This window comes from Haliotis cracherodii, unplaced genomic scaffold, assembly GCF_022045235.1.
Source record: "Haliotis cracherodii isolate W230 unplaced genomic scaffold, xgHalCrac1.p SCAF_3, whole genome shotgun sequence".
Taxonomy (NCBI): Eukaryota; Metazoa; Mollusca; class Gastropoda; order Lepetellida; family Haliotidae; genus Haliotis; species Haliotis cracherodii.
In genome coordinates this window covers 7,361,907-7,383,984 of record NW_027266286.1, presented here as the reverse complement: position 1 = coordinate 7,383,984, position 22,078 = coordinate 7,361,907, and the positions used below count along the sequence as shown (strand labels likewise).

At 37.1% G+C, this 22,078-nt stretch overlaps 1 protein-coding gene and 1 long non-coding RNA gene across 2 annotated transcripts; both read right to left on the bottom strand.

Moving 5' to 3' along the window:
- Positions 1–3,494: 3,494 nt before the first annotated feature.
- LOC139475198 (uncharacterized) lies at positions 3,495–5,985 on the bottom strand. The gene is made up of 4 exons (XM_071258451.1): positions 5,805–5,985; positions 4,133–4,252; positions 3,887–3,952; positions 3,495–3,499 (listed from the first exon to the last, which is right to left on the bottom strand). Exons 1-4 carry the CDS (start codon positions 5,983–5,985, stop codon positions 3,495–3,497), a joined length of 372 nt encoding a protein of 123 aa, XP_071114552.1.
- An 8,988-nt stretch (positions 5,986–14,973) lies between these two features.
- Positions 14,974–15,798, bottom strand: LOC139475123 (uncharacterized). Its single transcript, XR_011654013.1, has 3 exons — positions 15,688–15,798; positions 15,442–15,507; positions 14,974–15,070 (listed from the first exon to the last, which is right to left on the bottom strand). It is a non-coding gene; the product is annotated as an uncharacterized lncRNA (long non-coding RNA).
- Positions 15,799–22,078: the final 6,280 nt, after the last annotated feature.

Here is a 22,078-nt window from a genome sequence, read left to right as displayed (position 1 = left end):
TTTTTGTCACTGATGCATTAAATCTGGAAATGTCCTCAAGATATCTTCGATAAAACAGTTTGAAATCTTTAGTAAGGCCCCGAATACTGATAAAAAACTGAGCAATAGTTGTATGACGATCTTTGAAATCGTGATATTGGACTTATTGGAGACAAAATAATGACAGTTTGTAGATAGCCCTCATGGAGTGTGTCATGTTTGTGAGTACAGATATTAATATAAATATTTTTGTATATATTAATATAGTTATATATTTTGATAGCATATTTCTGTACAATCTACATTTTGGCTTTGGCTTACAGATATTAATATAGATATTATTGTATATATTAATATATCAATATATGTATATTGTAGATTTCTTGACAATCTACAGTTTGGCTTTGGCTTACATATACTAACATAAATATTATTGTATATAAATATATTAATATAGCATATTTCTTGACAATCTACATTTTAGCTTTGGCTTACAGATATAAATATAAATATTATTGTATATATTGATATATTTATACAGTATATGTCTTGTCAATCTACATTTTGGCTATGCCGTGCATATCCTGATTCTTACTTGTTGACCAACATTTAAACAGACGAAACGCAGTTTTGCTTTCCATTTTCTTTAAACAAAAAAAACCCCATATCATAACACTGATGGATATATAACTCAACTTATACTCTTTTATATAAAATATCTACGTGATCAATTGCAAAGACACAATGAAGAACGAAGTGTGGTTTATTTCAAGATAATTGTTCTATCATGACGTCATTTCTTGAGATTAGAACATGCGCTCGCAACTTGATGATGTCGTATATCAGACGACGTTATTTTTGAGTGGGGAGTTCCAAGTGAGTTGTTTCCCATCGATTTGCCCACGTCAAAAAGATTTTATTTTAAAAAGTTCTTTAAGATTTGTTATGTTAAAATTAAACCAATTTTACTTTACGGTCCTGAAATATGGGGAATAAAACAATTTAATAATATCGAAAATGTTCATTTGTGTGCATGTAATATATTTCTAGGTGTAAAAACCAATACATCTCACGCAATGGTTTATGGAGAGAATGTGGTAGATTTCCTCTATTTATATATGAATGGTTTCGGAAATGTTTGGTATGCACAACCTGTACGAACTGAAAGTGTATATCAGTTCTTTTCTACAGAGACTAAATGATATTTATCTGCAATCGTGGTCGTTTTCCTTGACCTTATCGACCAAACTGTATATTATGTTGAAATCTCATATACACACTGAACAGTTTGTTTGTTTGTTGATTAACACCGCACTCAGCAATATTCCATCTATATGACGTCGGTCTGTAAATAGTCGAGTCTGGACCAGACAATCCAGTGATTGACATCATGAGCATCGATCCACGCAATTGGGATCGATGACATGCATCAACCAAGTCAGCGAGCCTGACAAGCATAGTCGCCTTTTACGGCAAGAATGGGTTGTTGAAGACCTATTCTATTCTATCCCGGATCTTCACTGAACAGTATCTGTTTTATGTAAATATAAAGAAATATCGTAATTCATTGATAAGATTTCGATGTTCATCTCATACGTCATGCATCGAGAGGGGGCCATGTACAAGAAACCCAAGGTCAGAACGAGTATGTTAAATGTGTAATACCCAAGACATAGAGAATTAATATCACTTTTTACTTGTATGTCCATTTACTACACTGAGACAAAAAATATATTCCTGTATACTACTTTAATGATCCGAATATTGCGGAATTCCGACAACTGTTAAACAGGCTAAATACATTAACAATGCAAAACTTGGCCGTATATATATTCCAAGGACAGTTATATAGAACCAAATTTGTAAATAATAGCTAAATTGTGTGCAACCCTACTGTCATATGTACTACAGGTATTGTTTGTCTAAATTATACAGTTTTTGCTTTGTGTCGCGCATAGTTGTTCGTGTGCTTCTTATCTCAATAAAACAATGAAAAGGATGAACCCCGACTTGGACATCAATCGTACTGGCAAATTGCACATTAGATATTATTAATGGTCCGTTTATATGTTATAGTCAATGCATATCGTATTCTGTGGAGAACATCCACTTATGAAACGTCTGGAAGTAAAACGCTCTTTGTTGCGACATGTTACAGATATTCAATGAACCAATCCCAATCATCCGGCAGATGTCTGAATCATCCGTTGCTGATATTTCCACTTAGAGTGGTGTGGTAACATAGTAGATAAAGCGTTTTCTCGGCAACCCGAATAATTAGGGTTCGATTTTCACTTTGATACATTATGTGGTACCTATTCTAGGTGTCAGCTATCATGACTGGGATATTGCTGGTTTCAGACACCGCTTACTCACTCTCATGTATCTTCATTTTGATAAGTGACGGTGAGGTAGCATTATGGTTGAAGCGTTAGCTTCTCAGTGAAACCGATTTCTAGGGTGTTCCCGTGGTGATTTCGCTGGAATGTTTGTGAAACAGGCCGATAATTCTTTACACTCAATGGCTAACTGTTAAGGCGACCGGTTATCGCTCCCAAGACGTGGGTTATATTTCACAGCTAGGTACTGTGTCAATATAATTTATCATACACTTGTTTATAGTCACATAGTGTGCTTGGAATGCCATCATGGCTCACCTTTTAACCTGCACTATTTGCACATTACTAATGATAGGCCATGCTGATAACTTCGACAAGGCGCTGAGGTGGAATTAAAATCCTCAACAGCTGTTTGGTAGTCAGCGGAAATTCTCTCTCTCTCTGTCTCTGTCTCTCTCTCTCTCTCTCTCTCTCTCTTTCTCTTTCTCTCTCTCTCTCTCTCTCACACACACACACACAAAGAATTAAACGCACGCACGCACGCACACAAACAAACAAACAATCAAACAAACAAACGCACACGCACACACACACACAGACTATAACTCGTATTACACTGGTACCAGTTCAGCGTTACTTTCCAAAGCACTGTGTAGGTAACATGAGAAGCCAGAGAAGCTGACTGACTCCACTTAGAGACTTATAAGAAATAGGAAGGAAGTTGAGAAAAGCAATATTGCAAAGTCAATAATAGATAGTTAGGTGAGCGAGTTTGGTTTAACTTCGATTTTAACAGTATTTCGGTTACATCAGGGTGTGAGTGGAAGGGAATTTTAAGTGATCCAGGTTTCAACGTTCATCACTTCAGACTCACCATCAGGGTTCTTTTTTTAACTCGTTAGCAAAACAACAAATTTGAGTGAGGTTTCATGTTTTTAGGCCGTCTTTGCAGGATTCTACAAGAAATTGGCTAAACACACTGTACCCATGCCATGTGTGGAATCGAAATCGGAACTCGTATGCCGCTGTGCTACACCAGCGCCCCTAACTACATTTGAGGTATTTCCAATATTACAAACACACATTTGTTATTTACGACTTTATTTATGTCCATACTGTACTTGTTACACGGATAACAGATGAGTTGAGCATCTTGTGTTCCGCTTGTCAGCACGGTTATTCTGAAAGCGAAAATAAATATACAATTAAAAAAACGATCATATAAGAATGTACACAAATCGTCTATTACACAGTGTGCGCGCACGTGCGTGCGTGCGTGCGTGCGTGCGTGCGTGCGTGCGTGCGTGCGTGTGTGTGCTTGTGTTTATTTGTGTATTGGTGTGTGTTGGTGTGTACAAGAGTTTACAATTCAATTGAGAATTTCCGGTGAATACACAATAGCTATTGAGGATTTCATTTCCACCTCAGCGCCTGACCCAAATTATCAGTTGCTAAATCATTGGTATGGTGAGGTGAGTTGATGTGAGATGTGTGTGTGAGTTGAATCATATGCACTTTGCATGTGCATATGGTTTCTGCAACTTTTATGTCGGGGTTTAACGTCTCACCTAGATCGAGGTCTACAGTTTCTCGGACTTGACGTTGGTAGAGGCTGATGTCTTCCTTGTCTGCTTCTGGAAACACAAGAAGGTCTTATTGCTATCTATGTCAGGAATAGATGGGCCTATTGTGCAAAATTAGTATGTCGACGATGATGACATTGATGATGGCATTTCTATATATTTCTACTTAAAGTGGTACTTGAAGTAAGAAGGCTCGTGACTCTTCTATATGAGAGTGGTTATCTCCCTTACCTGTGATGTAACCATCCTGGACAAGGTCCTCCACGTCTCTGGTTGCCAGCACCATCATGATCTCGTCGTCACTGACTTGACCGTCGCCGTCCACGTCAAACTCGCTCACGTCGCGTTTACCTGGTGATGGAAATAAGTACAATTCTATTTTATAACCTCCCGACAAGTGTGGTCAACAGCTAGGGTAAGATGTCAGGTAGCCAGACTATGCGACAGACTTTGGAAGTTCTTACTTATCCTATCTTTCGAAGCATAAGTTGCGACCTTTCCCAAATTATGTACGTTTATAACGACGGTGTTGAAAGCTCTTCTTATTAATGATATTTAGTTTTCAAATAGTTGCTTTGACATCCAAGGTATTTTTATGTAGATAGATAGCTCCCCACACACGACTCATTCACCTGGACGCCGCTCGACATCTTTGTTGATATTCATCCGTTTCAATCTTACCATACGTTGTCACTTATCGCAAAATATATAGATTATATATTATTATCACCTGGATGCTGCTAGACATCTCTTTTGGTTAAACAACGTTAGTGTATTAAGAACTGCTTTCCCGGAATGGAGCTTGAGAAGACGTTCATACAATGCTTGACCCCCACTCTATGAACGTTTATACTCCAATGAACTCACTCAACGTGAAAGTCAATTATGATTTGTTATATCACTATTTTCCAAGTAGAAGGATGTCGAGCTATATACGATTTTTATGTAGCACTTGTGACTTCATGTTTACACTGACAGCCATACAACTACAAGTATCACGGAATGAAGCAGTTCTTCAACAGGAGACGTGGCACGAGCTCATGTATCCTTACATTGTTCTACAGTGACATCGTTTGTGGTTGTTTACAACAAACATCTTCAAATATCTTTGAGTCATCATTAGATGAGATAGCTTGTAAATCAGTCACAATGACAGCGCGTTGTAATACATTTGCATCCAGTACGTGGACGACACGATAAACGTGACGGAAAAGATGTCCGAATTTGGTGATGAATCTGTGGCAATTACAAGTGTTAGTCATGATTGATCAATTGGTCCGATCTTTGAAAGTTGATTGTACATGGATACTAAGATAAAGTCATAGATTGCACCTGATTGTATCTGCCTGTCTAGACACGGATCGAGGCGATACTGTGATAGTTTAGATGTTTTTCATTTAGTTTGACTTGGAATGGTTGCTGCGAAGGTATTTGTGAACGATTATGCAGTTACACTCTCTGACCTTTCCCAATGCATGCCGAAAAGCTGTGTTCAAGATTAAAAGGACTAAATGATCAGAAACAACGCTTCTGTGTGTATTCGTTCTTTAGAAATCCCATGTGTTTCCTAAGGGATGTGGAAATAGTCCGTCAGCGTTTACGTCATTCAAGAATACAATCCCGAGGAACACGTATGAACGTCCAATTGTCTCGTTCATAGACTTATGAACGTCAGTTTCGCGGTCATGTGACCGGCCTCCCATCCAAAGGAAATGCCGTATATCTTGTGAACTTCACATTAAAATATATTTATGGAATACATTAGAAAATGGAGATACTCCTTATTCTATCACTAGCCAGACAAGGAGGGACCTATCACAAAAATATTTATGTTCATAACAAATGTCCTTCTCTTAAAAACCTTCACAAAAGTACCCCTTTTTGTCAAGAGAAATGCGCTTACCGGATTGAATTGCTCCTCCAACCTTTTTGACAGTTGAGACTACTTTCGAAGCGGCGCGTCTGACGGCACCTCCAACTGCACGTACAACACTCCTGAAACGAGGTAAACGAACACCCCAGGAATCGGTTCCGGGCAGGGCCACCATGGCAGTCAGGAACAGGAGGACGAGGGCGATCTTCATCTAGGTACATATAAGATATTTTGGAATGATCCATTTAAGAGTTGTGAGCACTTTGTCCCAGCAATTTAAGATCACGTCATTCGAATGACTAATACTCGCCTGAATGGACATACACATATTAATTTTCGCATCACAACGAAACAGCAGAGGACTATTAGGATATATATTATAAACGTTCATAAAAAAGACCCTTACCTTTGTAGTTCTGGATATCAGTGGACAATGTTGTGGATGGACTGGTACATGTCGGGTATATATAGCATGGACGCGTTGATGGTTACACTCACCACATCTGGATGCAATGATCTTTCTGACACTATCTGGCCAGCCATCTGACAACTCAATTAGTTATTTTAGAGACATCCACAATTGGAACTGACAGTTTGTTGTACATGTGTGATTGAGATATATTCATAATTTATTTGAAAGAATCGTACATAAATGCGACAAAACTGTTTCCACCCGTCACAAACACATGTCAAGTTAAGTCAAGGTAAGTGTTCATCTGAAGAGCATACTCGATTGTACCTCAAAAGCTGTGAAATGTAGACACCAAAGGATGGAGCAGCTGGAATATTATTCGACATAAGTTTGAAGTGAGGTGAAATGGGGCTTAATTTCACATTAAAATTACATACTTGACTATTGTAAAGTTGAAGTCACCCCTCATGTGATACAGTTCGCATCTTTATGTATAGACATAATATGAAGCAAGAGCCGTATGACGCTTGTCGTAGAAAGTGCATGTTCTTAAACTCACAGATATATAAAGTCAACGGCAGAAAATAATAAGCCTTGAGTATCTGTCAAAACAGATTCAATTAGTATAGACAAAATAGTGACGACAATTACATGAATGGATCGCTGAATGGATCAGTTATGACACCAGGAGCTCACAAGAGGATGAGCACATCCTGCTCTAGCGGTGGGACTGCCACTCAGACAATGTGCATAAAAGTAACTGTTTGTTGAATAACGCCGTATCTATTTCAATAAATATTCAATGACTATTTGTGATTATTGAGCAGGACAATATCAGTCTTACAAATCCTTCTACATTGTGGGCGATGACTCATTTCGTTGACAGAAGATACCTTCAAGCTATCATAGACACCAGGGTAGTGAAAGTATAGCCAAAGGTCACGGGTGCCTGTTCTGTGACTTGACAGGCACCAACTGTTGATTAACATTAACATGTGCATTAAATCTATCAGTAATCTTTTGTAATAATTAATCATTTGTTAATTTTTTCAATTTATTTTATCATTTATATCTTGGAAGTTACCTGCAGCACAAATCCATCTCTATTGTGGACTATGCCAAGTGTGGTCGACAGATGATAGCTGCAAGCTATCATAGACACCAGGGTAGTGTAAGTATGGCTGAAGGTCACGGATGTGTATTCTCTAATTTGACAGGCACCAAGTGGTGATGGATGGATTTTCACAGGACATAACAATGGTGCGTGTGAAATTCAGTGTGAATAATGATATGATATTTCACATTTCGTATTTGTTATACTTAGGACAATGACCTGGTGATATAATGAATACATATAGTTTGACTACCTTTTCACATCCGTGGTTTAAACATATTTATATTCAGGAAAGATTAGATCACATATCTAATAAAACATATTTGCACCTCTCCCAATATAAAAGGACGTTTTAACACACAAACGTGTTTAACAAACAATGCTGATGTGTACCCTTCGAGTTGTCTTTTTTAATTTCCAAATCTAGCCACGGTAATTATAACATCAATTGAAAAAAACCCGCCTGATCAAAGTAATTATTAGAAAATTTGAAATAATGTACTTTATGTACTTTGAATATAATATTAGTATCTTTAAATGGATGTCCAAAGGCAGATAGGAAAAGGCAGAATGTTCGTTTGATCGTCCATTATCGTTCTGATCTGAACAAAACTAATCTTAATCTGGCGTGTAAAGATCCATCACTTTGATAGAAATAGGGAAGTTCCTGGGGACGTGTCCGTTGCTTTGTTGTACTGGAGTCAAAGTTCTATAACATTTCCTACAAAGTGATATTATCTGGCCAGCCATCTGACGACTCAGTTAATACCTTCAAAACGTGGGACTGGATTCATATGTGTCAACGAGATGTATCCTGAATTAATTTGTTAATGAATCACTATCCAATGGTGTTGAGGCCAGGTGTTCGCGAAAATGTGAGCCTATCCTACCCCGGCCGGTGCAACCCGTCTCAAACACATAAAAATGCAATGGCCCACCTGAACAAAACCCAAGGCAAAATATGGTACAAGTCATAACAGGTAATTGCATCGAACTTCATTTTTTGTCACTGATGCATTAAATCTGAAGATGTCCTCAAGATATCTTCGATAAAGCTGTTTGAAATCTTTAGTAAGGCCCCGAATACTGAAAAAAATTGAGCAATAGTTGTATGACGATCTTTGAAATCGTGGTATTGGACATATTGGAGACAAAATAATGACAGTTTGTAGATAGCCCTCATGAAGTGTGTCATGTTTGTGAGTACAGATATTAATATAAATATTATTGTATATATTTATATAGTTATATATTTTGATAGCATATTTCTGTACAATCTACATTTTGGCTTTGGCTTACAGATATTAATATAAATATTATTGTATATATTAATATATGTATATTGTATATTTCTGGACAATCTACAGTTTGGCTTTGCCTTACATATACTAATATAAATATTATTGTATATAAATATATTAATATAGCATATTTCTTGACAATATACATTTTAGCTTTGGCTTACAGATATAAATATAAATATCATTGTATATATTGATATATTTATACAGTATATGTCTTGTCAAACTACATTTTGGCTATGCCGTGCATATCCTGATTCTTACTTGTTGACCAACATTTAAACAGACGAAACGCTGTTTCGCTTTCCATTTTCTTTAAACAAAAAAAACCCCCATATCATAACACTGATGGATATATAACTGAACTTATACTCTTTTATATAAAATAGCTACGCGATCAATTGCAAAGACACACTGAAGAACGAAGTGTGGTTTATTTCAAGATAAAACATTGTTCTATCATGACGTCATTTCTTGAGATTAGAACATGCGCTCGCAACTTGATGATGTCGTATATCAGACGACGTTATTTTTGAGTGGGGAGATCCAAGTTAGTTGTTTCCCATCGATTTGTCTGGGCAACGCAGATAAACAGATGCCCGACGATCACATCCTAAGGCAGGAGAGATATGGCAATCGGTATTGGGAGAAAAGATACAGGTAATCGACGTGATGATTGTGAGAGTATGCAGGAAATATCCACCTGTGCATGAAGTAGACTTGTCTGACATTGTCGAGGTCGGATTCTATTGAGGGAGTCTTCATTGCTAAAATGCGGGTAAATATTTAATGTACATTTTATCATCATCCTTAAAGAGGCTGTTAATAATGTTGATATGACCTCATATTAGAAACAAACAACTGGTGGTCATTATTTAGCGTACAATAAAACACTGCAGGGAGAATAAACCACTCGGGGCTGCGCAGTGTTTTATTGTACGATAAACGATAACTCGTCGTGTATGTCTTAAATAAATGTACTCTGTCGATAAAGTCTGACCAATGTAAACCCAATACCTCTGCTCCATATAAAAGAACTGGAAAGTTTGAGTGAAAGATTTTAAAGAGCACCTTGAAGTGTACTCTGTCGATAAATCTGAAGTTCTTCAGTATCTAAACAAGTATTTGGATGGGCGAGGGTTCTAGATAGTATTGAAAGAAAATGCAAGGACAGTTTACTCGACCCAGCTTATAACTATACCCATGGCCCTGTCTAACCAACTCTTGATTTGCTGAAGTACATACGTTTTCAAATACCCTCGTTTTTATGCTGACACTCTAACAAGATTTTGCATGATATTGTTCTAGCATTTTTATGTGACTTTGTTATCATCCAACTCGTTACAACCTCATCAGCAAATAACAGCAAAGCTATTCTAAAAGTATTTAGGTGTAAGTGTAAAGACATAGTTTAAATGTTTCTGCATAGATCTACATGTAATATGAAGCACGAGTCGAACGCTTAAAATAGAATGTTAATACCAGAGAATAATCAGTCTCCATTATCTGTCAAAACGGATTTGATTGGTTGTAAATGGCAAAACGGTGATTATGACATGAATGGATCACTGAAAGTCAGTGATGACACCAGGAGTTCGCGAAAAGGCTAAACATGGCCTGCTCTACCAGTAACACCCGCCACTCAGACAATTTGTACAAAACAGTACAGTTTGATTGCTGCCTAACATATGCATTTAAGCTGTTTTAGCTGCATTAAATCTATCAATAAGCTTTTGTAATAATTAATCATTTGTTAATTGTTTCAATTTATTTTATCAATTATATCTTGGAAGTTACCTGCTACACAAATCCATCTCCATTGTGGACTATGTCAAGTGTGGTCGACAGATGATAGCTGCAAGCTATCATATACACCAGGGTAGTGTAAGTATAGCTGAAGGTCACGGATGTGTATCCTCTAATTTGACAGGCACCAAGTGGTGATGAATGGATTTTTACAGCACTGACAATGGTGCGTGTGAGATTCAGTGTGAATTATAATATGATATTTCACATTTTATTTGTTCTGCTCAGGACAATGACCTGCTGTTATAATTAATAGTTTTCACTACATTTTCACATACGTGATTTAAACAATATTATATTCAGGAAAGATTAGTTACAAGAAGAGGTGAAGAGACAATGTATATTTGATAAAATATATAAAGACATGTCCTTTTTGAAATCACAAATGTGCCTTATGAATATGGAAAGGGTTTTGTCACTTTTATTAACACAAAAAGACAGACAAGCTTTGGTGTGTACCCTTCGAGCGAAAAGCGTGTTTATTAATTTGAAAATTTAGCCACGTTACATAACTATTTCACAAACTTTTATATTCTTATGAAATAACAAAGAGTACTTTTGGTAATTGTAAAAGGCAAACTAACAATTTCACAAGAGATGATTTTAATTGATATCATTAAGTAAAATATAAATAATACGACTTTACATTGATCAGGTAAACAATGAAAACAATGTAACAATTGGACTGAAGTACCTTAAAGCAAATATATGAAAAGAATAATTTCACCGACATCCGTGCCCCTATATATAATATTTAACTTAAGATCTTTTAGTGACATTTAGAAGTTGGCTGTCTAACCAGTGACGCAATATTGCAAAATGTAATACATAGGTTGATCGTAAATACTACATGTGTATTGTATGGGCATATATGCTATATTCGTTCGCATCAAATGGAAAAGAAATCCCATGCAGACACATATCACTTTACTCTAAATATGTACCCACATCAGTCGGCATTTGAAATCAAGATTTTTCTTTGAAACACCACAGCCACAGTTCACAGAATTTTGGTTGGATGATGTAGAAGATGTGAAAGTCACTTACACGGACTATATTTTGTACATAAAAAAGTCCATGAATGATAAAGCCTTGCTGACATATAATATGCATGTGTATATATCCATCTTGAGGGATGGTGGTATTAACAAATTTTTGTCTGGCATCACTATGTTTCAAAACGGTTTGTTGGACATATCATCCAAATGAAGAGATGCTATTGTTATTTGTGGTGGAGACTGCAACGCCAGAACATGAACGAAGTCTGATTTTGTAGAAGATGACATCATAAAATATATAGAAGGGATGTGGCAAGGCAACTCAAGCTGGGATTTTATGTGCGCAATTTTTAGTTGAAATCGTTTCATAAGTGATAAAAAAGTTAAAAACTTTGGTAAATGATTGTTAGAGTTGTGCTCGTTATGCAGCATTCATGTCATGAACGGAAGATCAGAAACTGACGGTGAAATTGGGGATTATACATACATTGGGAAAAACGGTGCAGGCGTATTAGATAATAAGATTGCATTTGCAGCACTATTTTAGCTTGCCAATGACTTTTCGAGCCACGCGCAGAGTCACCTCATCTTCCGCTCACCCTGAAGCTAAGAACTTGTGAAGCCTGTGAAAATGTAAATAACACTGGCAACAATCAGAACTCATGCAGATCTAAACTGGACTTCACAAAAAGTTTGAATTATTTAGAGAAAACATTTTATCCAATCATATACAAGAATTACTTGATAAATCAGTTGATATAGATTTAGTGACATTGATAGAAGAATAGAGTTTAATACAGATGCATTATGTGCCGCGGCAAATGACAGGAAGAAGCAAGCTGGAAGAAGCAAATACAATAATGAATGGTTTCATACTGATGTGAACAGTTGAATCGTTAAAGAATGTAACTACATACTACAAATATTTAAGTGTTTTTAAGTAAAAATCTAAATTGGTCTATACATCCAAGGGAAGCATCAGTCCACGTCAACAAGATTTTATTTTGTATTTTGAAGAATATAAAAGTCCTTGGTTATAAACGTTGCATGTCATACAAGTTCTTTAAGGTTTGTTATGTTAAAATTAAACCAATTTTACTTTACGGTGCTGAAATATGTGGAATAAAACAATTTAATAATATCGAAAATGTTCATTTGTGTGCATGTAATAGATTTCTAGGTGTAAAAACCAATACATCTCACGCAATGGTTTATGGAGAGAATGTGGTAGATTTCCTCTATTTATATATGAATGGTTTCGGAAATGTTTGGTATGCACAATCTGTACGAACTGAAAGGGTATATATCAGTTCTTTTCTACGGAGACTAAATGATATTTATCTGCAATCGTGGTCGTTTTCCTTGACATTATCGACCAAACTGTATATTATAGAATGTTGAAAACTCATATACACACTGAACAGTTTGTTTGTTTGTTGATTAACACCGCACTCAGCAATATTCCATCTACATGACGTCGGTCTGTAAATAGTCGAGTCTGGACCAGACAATCCAGTGATTGACATCATGAGCATCGATCCACGCAAATGGGATCGATGACATGCATCAAACCAAGTCAGCGAGCCTGACAAGCATAGTCGCCTTTTACGGCAAGCATGGGTTGTTGAAGACCTATTCTATTCTATCCCGGATCTTCACTGAACAGTATCTGTTTTATGTAAATATAAAGAAATATCGTAATTCATTGATAAGATTTCGATGTTCATCTCATACGTCATGCATCGAGAGGGGGCCATGTACAAAATACCAAGGTCAGAACGAGTATGTTAAATGTGTAATACCCAAGACATAGAGAATCAATATCACTTTTTACTTGTATGTCCATTTACTACACTGAGAGAAAAAAATATATTCCTGTATACTACTTTAATGATCAAATATTTCGGAATTCCGACAACCGTTAAACAGGCTAAATACATTAACAATGCAAAACTTGGCCGTGTATATATTCCAAGCACAGTTATATAGAACCAAATTTGTAAATAATAGCTAAATTGTGTGCAACCCCTCTGTCATATGTACTACAGGTATTGTTTGACTAAATTATGCAGTTTTTGCTTTGTGTCGCGCATAGTTGTTCGGGTGCTTTCTATCTGAATAAAACAATGAAGAGGATGAACCCCGACTCGGACATCAATCGTACTGGCAAATTGCACATTAGATATTATTAATGGTCCGTTTATATGTTATAGTCAATGCATGTCGTATTCTGTGGAGAACATCCACTTATGAAACGTCTGGAAGTAAAACGCTGTTTGTTGCGACATGTTACAGATATTCAATGAACCAATCCCAATCATCCAGCAGATGTCTGAATCATCCGTTGCTGATATTTCCACTTAGAGTGGTGTGGTAACATAGAAGATAAAGCGTTTTCTCGGCAACCCGAATAATTAGGGTTCGATTTTCACTTTGATACATTATGTGGTACCCATTCTAGGTGTCAGCTATCGTGACTGGGATATTGCTGGTTTCAGACACCGCTTACTCACTCTCATGTATCTTCTTTTTTGATAAGTGACGGTGAGGTAGCATTATGGTTGAAGCGTTAGCTTCTCAGCGAAACCGATTTCTAGGGTGTCCCCGTTGTGATTTTGCTGGAATGTTTGTGAAACAGGCCGATAATTCTTTACACTCAATGGCTAACTGTTAAGGCGACCGGTTATCGCTCCCAAGACGTGGGTTATATTTCACAGCTAGGTACTGTGTGAATATAATTTATCATACACTTGTTTATAGTCACATATTTTGCTTGGAATGCCATCATGGCTCACCTTTTAACCTGCACTATTTGCACATTACTAATGATAGGCCATGCTGATAACTTCGACAAGGCGCTGAGGTGGAATTAAAATCCTCAACAGCTGTTTGGTAGTCAGCGGAAATTCTCTCTCTCTCTGTGTCTCTCTCTCCCTCTCTCTCTCTCTCTCTCTCTCTCTCACACACACACACAAAGAAACAAACGCACGCACGCACGCACGCACGCACGCACGCACGCACGCACACAAACAAACAAACAATCAAACAAACAAACGCACACGCACACACACACAGAGACTATAACTCGTATTACACTGGTACCAGTTCAGCGTTACTTTCCAAGGCACTGTGTAGGTAACATGATAAGCCAGAGAAGCTGACTGACTCCACTTAGAGACTTATAAGAAATAGGAAGGAAGTTGAGAAAAGCAATATTACAAAGTCAATAATAGATAGTTAGGTGATCGAGTTTTAATTGGTTTAACTTCGATTTTAACAGTATTTCGGTTACATCAGGGAGTGAGTGGAAGGGAATTTTAAGTGATCTAGGTTTCAACGTTCATCACTTCAGACTCACCATCAGGGTTCTTTTTTTAAATCGTTAGCAAAACAACAAATTTGAGTGAGGTTTCATGTTTTTAGGCCGTCTTTGCAGGATTCTACCAGAAATTGGCTACACACACTGTACCCATGCCATGTGTGGAATCGAAACCGGAACTCGTATGCCGCTGTGCTACACCAGCGCCCCTAACTACATTTGAAGTATTTCCAATATTCCAAACACTCATTTGTTATTTACGACTTTATTTATGTCCATACTGTACTTGTTACACGGATAACAGATGAGTTGAGCATCTTGTGTTCCGCTTGTCAGCACGGTTATTCTGAAAGCGAAAATAAATATACAATTAAAAAAACGATCATATAAGAATGTACACAAATCGTCTATTACACAGTGTGCGCGCACGTGCGTGCGTGCGTGCGTGCGTGCGTGCGTGTGTGTGCTTGTGTTTATTTGTGTATTGGTGTGTATTGGTGTGTACAAGAGTTTACAATTCAATTGAGAATTTCCGGTGAATACACAATAGCTATTGAGGATTTCATTTCCACCTCAGCGCCTGACCCAAATTATCAGTTGCTAAATCATTGGTATGGTGAGGTGAGTTGATGTGAGATGTGTGTGTGAGTTGAGTCATATGCACTTTGCATGTGCATATGGATTCTGCAACCTTTATGTTGGGGTTAAACGTCTCACCTAGATCGAGGTCTACAGTTTCCCGGACTTGACGTTGGTAGAGGCTGATGTCTTCCTTGTCTGCTTCTGGAAACACAAGAAGGTCTTATTGCTATGAATGCCAGGAATAGATGAGCCTATTGTGCAAATTTAGTATGTCGACGATGATGACATTGATGATGGCATTTCTATATATTTCTACTTAAAGTGGTACTTGAAGTCAGAAGGCTCGTGACTCTTCTACAGGAGAGTGGTTATCTCCCTTACCTGTGATGTAACCATCCTGGACAAGGTCCTCCACGTCTCTGGTTGCCAGCACCATCATGATCTCGTCGTCACTGACTTGACCGTCGCCGTCCACGTCAAACTCGCTCACGTCTCGTTTACCTGGTGATGGAAATAAGTACAATTCTATTTTATAACCTCCCGACAAGTGTGGTCAACAGCTAGGGTAAGATGTCAGGTAGCCAGACTATGCGACAGACTTTGGAAGTTCTTACTTATTCTATCTTTCGAAGCATAAGTTGCGACCTATCCCAAATTATGTACGTTTATAACGACGGTGTTGAAAGCTCTTCTTATTAATGATATTTAGTTTTCAAATAGTTGCTTTGACATCCAAGGTATTTTTATGTAGATAGATAGCTACCCACACAAGACTCATTCACCTGGACGCCGCTCGACATCTTTGTGGATATTCATCCGTTTTAATCTTACCATACGTTGTCACTTATCGCAAAATATATAGATGATATATTATTATCAACTGGATGCCGCTAGACATCTCTTTTGGTTAAACAACGTTAGTTTATTAAGAACTGCTTTCCCGGAATGGAGCTTGAGAAGACGTTCATACAATGTTTGACCCTCACTCTATGAACGTTTATACTCCAATGAACTCACTCAAAGTGAAAGTCAATTATGATTTGTTATATCACTATTTTTCAAGTCGAAGGATGTCGAGCTATATACGATTTTTATGTAGCACGTTTGACTTCATGCTTACACTGACAGCCATACAACTACAAGTATCACGGAATGAAGCAGTTCTTCAACAGTAGACGTGGCGCGAGCTCATGTATCCTTACATTGTTCTACAGTGACATCGTTTGTGGTTGTTTACAACAAACATCTTCAAATATCTTTGAGTCATCATTAGATGAGATAGGTTTGTAAATCAGTCACAATGACAGCGCGTTGTAATACATTTACATCCAGTACGTGAACGACACGATAAACGTGACGGAAAAGATGTCCGAATTTGGTGATGAATCTGAGGCAATTACAAGCGTTAGTCATGATTGATCAATTGGTCCGATCTTTGAAAGTTGATTGTACATGGATACTAAGATAAAGTCATAGATTGCACCTGACTGTATCTGCCTGTCTAGACACGGATCGAGGCGATACTGTGATAGTTTAGATGTTTTTCATTTAGTTTTACTTGGATTGGTCGCTGCGAAGGTATTTGTGAACGATTATGCAGTCAAACTCTCTGACCTTTCCCAATGTATGCCGAAAAGCTGTGTTATAGATTAAAAGGACTAAATGATCAGAAACAACGCTTCTGTGTGTATTCGTGCTTTGGAATTCCCATGTGTTTCCTAAGGGATGTGGAAATAGTCCGTCAGCGTTTACGTCATTCAAGAATACAATCCCGAGGAACACGTATGAACGTCCAATTGTCTCGTTCATAGACTTATGAACGTCAGTTTCGCGGTCATGTCACCGGCCTCCCATCCAAAGGAAATGCCGTATATCTTGTGAACTTCACATTAAAATATATTTTTGGAATACATTAGAAAATGGAAATACTCCTTATTCTATCACTAGCCATACAAGGAGGGACCTATCACAAAAATATTTATGTTCATAACAAATGTCCTTCTCTTAAAAACCTTCACAAAAGTACCCCTTTTTGTCAAGAGAAATGCGCTTACCGGATTGAATTGCTCCTCCAACCTTTTTGACAGTTGAGACTACTTTCGAAGCGGCGCGTCTGACGGCACCTCCAACTGCACGTACAACACTCCTGAAACGAGGTAAACGAACACCCCAGGAATCAGTTCCGGGCAGGGCCACCATGGCAGTCAGGAGCAGGAGGACGAGGGCGATCTTCATCTAGGTACATATAAGATATTTTGGAATGATCCATTTAAGAGTTGTGAGCACTTTGTCCCAGCAATTTAAGATCACGTCATTCGAATGACTAATACTCGCCCGAATGGACATACACATATTAATTTTCGCATCACACCGAAACAGCAGAGGACTATTAGGATAGATATTATAAACGTTCATAAAAAAGACACCTACCTTTGCAGTTCTGGATATCAGTGGACAATGTTGTGGATGGACTGGTACATGTCGGGTATATATAGCATGGACGCGTTGATGGTTACACTCACCACATCTGGATGCAATGATCTTTCTGACACTATCTCGCCAGCCACCTGACAACTCAATTAGTTATTTTAGAGACATCCACAAGTGGAACTGACAGTTTGTTGCACATGTGTGATTCAGATATATTCAGAATTTATTTGAAAGAATCGTACATAAATGCGACAAAACTGTTTCCACCCGTCACAAACACATGTCAAGTCAAGGTAAGTGTTCATCTGAAGAGCATACTCGATTGTACCTCAAAAGCTGTGAAATGTAGACACCAAAGGCTTAAGCAGCTGGAGTATTATTCGACATAAGTTTGAAGTGAGGTTAAATGGGGCTTAATTTCACATTAAAATTACATACTTGACTATTGTAAAGTTGAAGTCACCCCTCATGTGATACAGTTCGCATCTTTATGTATAGACATAATATGAAGCAAGAGCCGTATGACGCTTTTCGTAGAAAGTGCATGTTCTTAAAACTCACAGATATATAAAGTCAACGACAGAGAATGATAAGCCTTGAGTATATATCAAAACAGATTCAATTAGTATAAACAAAATAGTGACGACAATTACATGAATGGATCGCTGAATGGATCAGTTATGACACCAGGAGCTCACAAGAGGATGAGCACATCCTGCTCTGCCGGTGGGACGGTGCATAAAAGTAACTATTTGTTGCATAACGCCGTATCTATTTCAATAGATATTCAATGACTATTTGTGATTACTGAGCAGATGTTAATTGATTCAATTTATTTCTATTAATTATATTGATGGACAATATCAGTCTTACAAATCCTTCTACATTGTGGGCGATGACTCATTTCGTTGACAGAAGATACCTTCAAGCTATCATAGACACCAGGGTAGTGAAAGTATAGCCAAAGGTCACGGGTGCCTGTTCTGTGACTTGACAGGCACCAACTGTTGATTAACATTAACATGTGCATTAAATCTATCAGTAAACTTTTGTAATAATTAATCATTTGTTAATTGTTTCAATTTATATTATCATTTATATCTTGGAAGTTACCTGCTACACAAATCCATCTCCATTGTGGACTGCCAAGTGTGGTCGACAGATGATAGCTGCAAGCTATCATAGACACCAGGGTAGTGTAAGTATAGCTGAAGGTCATGGATGTGTATTCTCTGATTTGACAGGCACCAAGTGGTGATGAATGGAATTTCACAGGACTGACAATGGTGAGATTCAGTGTGAATTATAATATGATATTTCACATTTTATTTGTTCTACTCAGGACAATGACCTGCTGATATAATTAATAGTTTTCACTACCTTTTCACATCCGTGGTTTAAACAATATTATATTCAGGAAAGATTAGTTACAAGAAGAGGTGAAGAGACAATGTATATTTGATCAAATCTATAAAGGCATGTCCTTTTTGAAATCACAAATGTGCCTTATGAATATGGAAAGGGTTTTGTCGCTTTTATTAACACAAAAAGACAGACACGCTTTGGTGTGTGCCCTTCGAGCGAAAAGCGTGTTTATAAATTTGAAAATTTAGCCACGTTACATAACTATTTCACAAACTTTTATATTCTTATGAAATAACAAAGAGTACTTTTGGTAATTGTAAAAGGCAAACTAACAATTTCACAAGAGATGATTTTAATTGATATCATTATGTAAAATATAAATAATACGACTTTACATTGATCAGGTAAACAATGAAAACAATGTAACAATTGGACAGAAGTACCTTAAAGCAAATATATGAAAAGAATAATTTCACCGACATCCGTGCCCCTATATATAATATTTAACTTAAGATCTTTTAGTGACATTTAGAAGTTGGCTGTCTAACCAGTGACGCAATATTGCAAAATGTAATACATAGGTTGATCGTAAATACTACATGTGTATTGTATGGGCATATATGCTTTATTCGTTCGCATCAAATGGAAAAGAAATCCCATGCAGACACATATCACTTTACTCTAAATATGTACCCACATCAGTCGGCATTTGAAATCAAGATTTTTCTTTGAAACACCACAGCCACAGTTCACAGAATTTTGGTTGGATGATGTAGAGGATGTGAAAGTCACTTACACGGAATTTATTTTGTATATAAAAATCCTGAATGATAAAGCCTTGCTGACATATAATATGCATGTGTATATATCCATCCTGAGGGATGGTGGTATTAACAACATTTTGTCTGGCATCACTATGTTTCAAAACGGTTTGTTGGACATATCATCCAAATGAAGAGATGCTATTGTTATTTGTGGTGGAGACTGCAACGCCGGAACAAGAACGAAGTCTGATTTTGTAGAAGATGACATCATAAAATATATAGAAGGGCTGTGACAAGGCAACTCAAGCTGGGATTTTATGTGCGCAATTTTTAGTTGAAATCGTTTCATAAGTGATAAAAATGTTAAAAACTTTGGTAAATGATTGTTAGAGTTGTGCTCGTTATGCAACATTCATGTCATGAACGGACGATCAGAAACTGACGGTGAAATTGGGGATTATACATACATTGGGAAAAACGGCGCAGGCGTATTAGATAATAAGATTGCATTTGCAGCACTATTTTAGCTTGCCAATGACTTTTCGAACCACGCGCAGAGTCACCTCATCTTCCGCTCACCCTGAAGCTAAGAACTTGTGAAGCCTGTGAAAATGTAAATAACACTGGCAACAATCAGAACTCATGCAGATCTAAACTGGACTTCAAAAAGTTTGAATTATTTTATCCGATCATATACAAGAATTACTTGATAAATCAGTTGATATAGATTTAGTGACATTGATAGAAGAATAGAGTTTAATACAGATACATTATGTGCCGCGGCAAATGACAGGAAGAAGCAAGCTGGAAGAAGTAAATACAATAATGAATGGTTTCATACTGATGTAAACAGTTGAATCGTTAAAGAATGTAACTACATACTACAAATATTTGAGTGTTTTTAAGTAAAAATCTAAATTGGTCTATACATCCAAGGGAAGCATCAGTCCACGTCAACAAGATTTTATTTTGTATTTTGAAGAATATAAAAGTCCTTGGTTATAAACGTTGCATGTCATACAAGTTCTTTAAGGTTTGTTATGTTAAAATTAAACCAATTTTACTTTACGGTGCTGAAATATGTGGAATAAAACAATTTAATAATATCGAAAATGTTCATTTGTGTGCATGTAATAGATTTCTAGGTGTAAAAACCAATACATCTCACGTAATGGTTTATGGAGAGAATGTGGTAGATTTCCTCTATTTATATATGAATGGTTTCGGAAATGTTTGGTATGCACAATCTGTACGAACTGAAAGTGTATATATCAGTTCTTTTCTACAGAGACTAAATGATATTTATCTGCAATCGTGGTCGTTTTCCTTGACATTATCGATCAAACTGTATATTATAGAATGTTGAAAACTCATATACACACTGAACAGTTTGTTTGTTTGTTGATTAACACCGCACTCAGCAATATTCCATCTATATGACGTCGGTCTGTAAATAGTCGAGTCTGGACCAGACAATCCAGTGATTGACATCATGAGCATCGATCCACGCAAATGGGATCGATGACATGCATCAACCAAGTCAGCGAGCCTTACAAGCATAGTCGCCTTTTACGGCAAGCATGGGTTGTTGAAGACCTATTCTATTCTATCCTGGATCTTCACTGAACAGTATCTGTTTTATGTAAATATACAGAAATATCGTAATTCATTGATAAGATTTCGATGTTCATCTCATACGTCATGCATCGAGAGGGGGCCATGTACAAAAAACCCAAGGTCAGAACGAGTATGTTAAATGTGTAACACCCAAGACATAGAGAATCAATATCACTTTTTACTTGTATGTCCATTTACTACACTGAGAAAAAAAATATATTCCTGTATACTACTTTAATGATCCGAATATTGCGGAATTCCGACAACTGTTAAACAGGCTAAATACATTAACAATGCAAAACTTGGCCGTGTATATATTCCAAGCACAGTTATATAGAACCAAATTTGTAAATAATAGCTAAATTGTGTGCAACCCCTCTGTCATATGTACTACAGGTATTGTTTGACTAAATTATGCAGTTTTTGCTTTGTGTCGCGCATAGTTGTTCGTGTGCTTCTTATCTCAATAAAACAATGAAAAGGATGAACCCCGACTCGGACATCAATCGTAATGGCAAATTGCACATAGATATTATTAATGGTCCGTTTATATGTTATAGTCAATGCATGTCGTATTCTGTGGAGAACATCCACTT

Bases quoted from the DNA above. Each gene is read 5' to 3' on its own strand.
- LOC139475198 (XM_071258451.1), bottom strand. From the start codon at position 5,985: ATGAAGATCGCCCTCGTCCTCCTGTTCCTGACTGCCATGGTGGCCCTG. The intron at 4,253-5,804 runs GTAAGCGCATTT...TTCCATCACCAG, and splicing joins TGGAGGAGCAATTCAATCCG to GTAAACGCGACGTGAGCGAG. The intron at 3,953-4,132 runs GTAAGGGAGATA...TTGTGTTTCCAG, and splicing joins CCAGGATGGTTACATCACAG to AAGCAGACAAGGAAGACATC.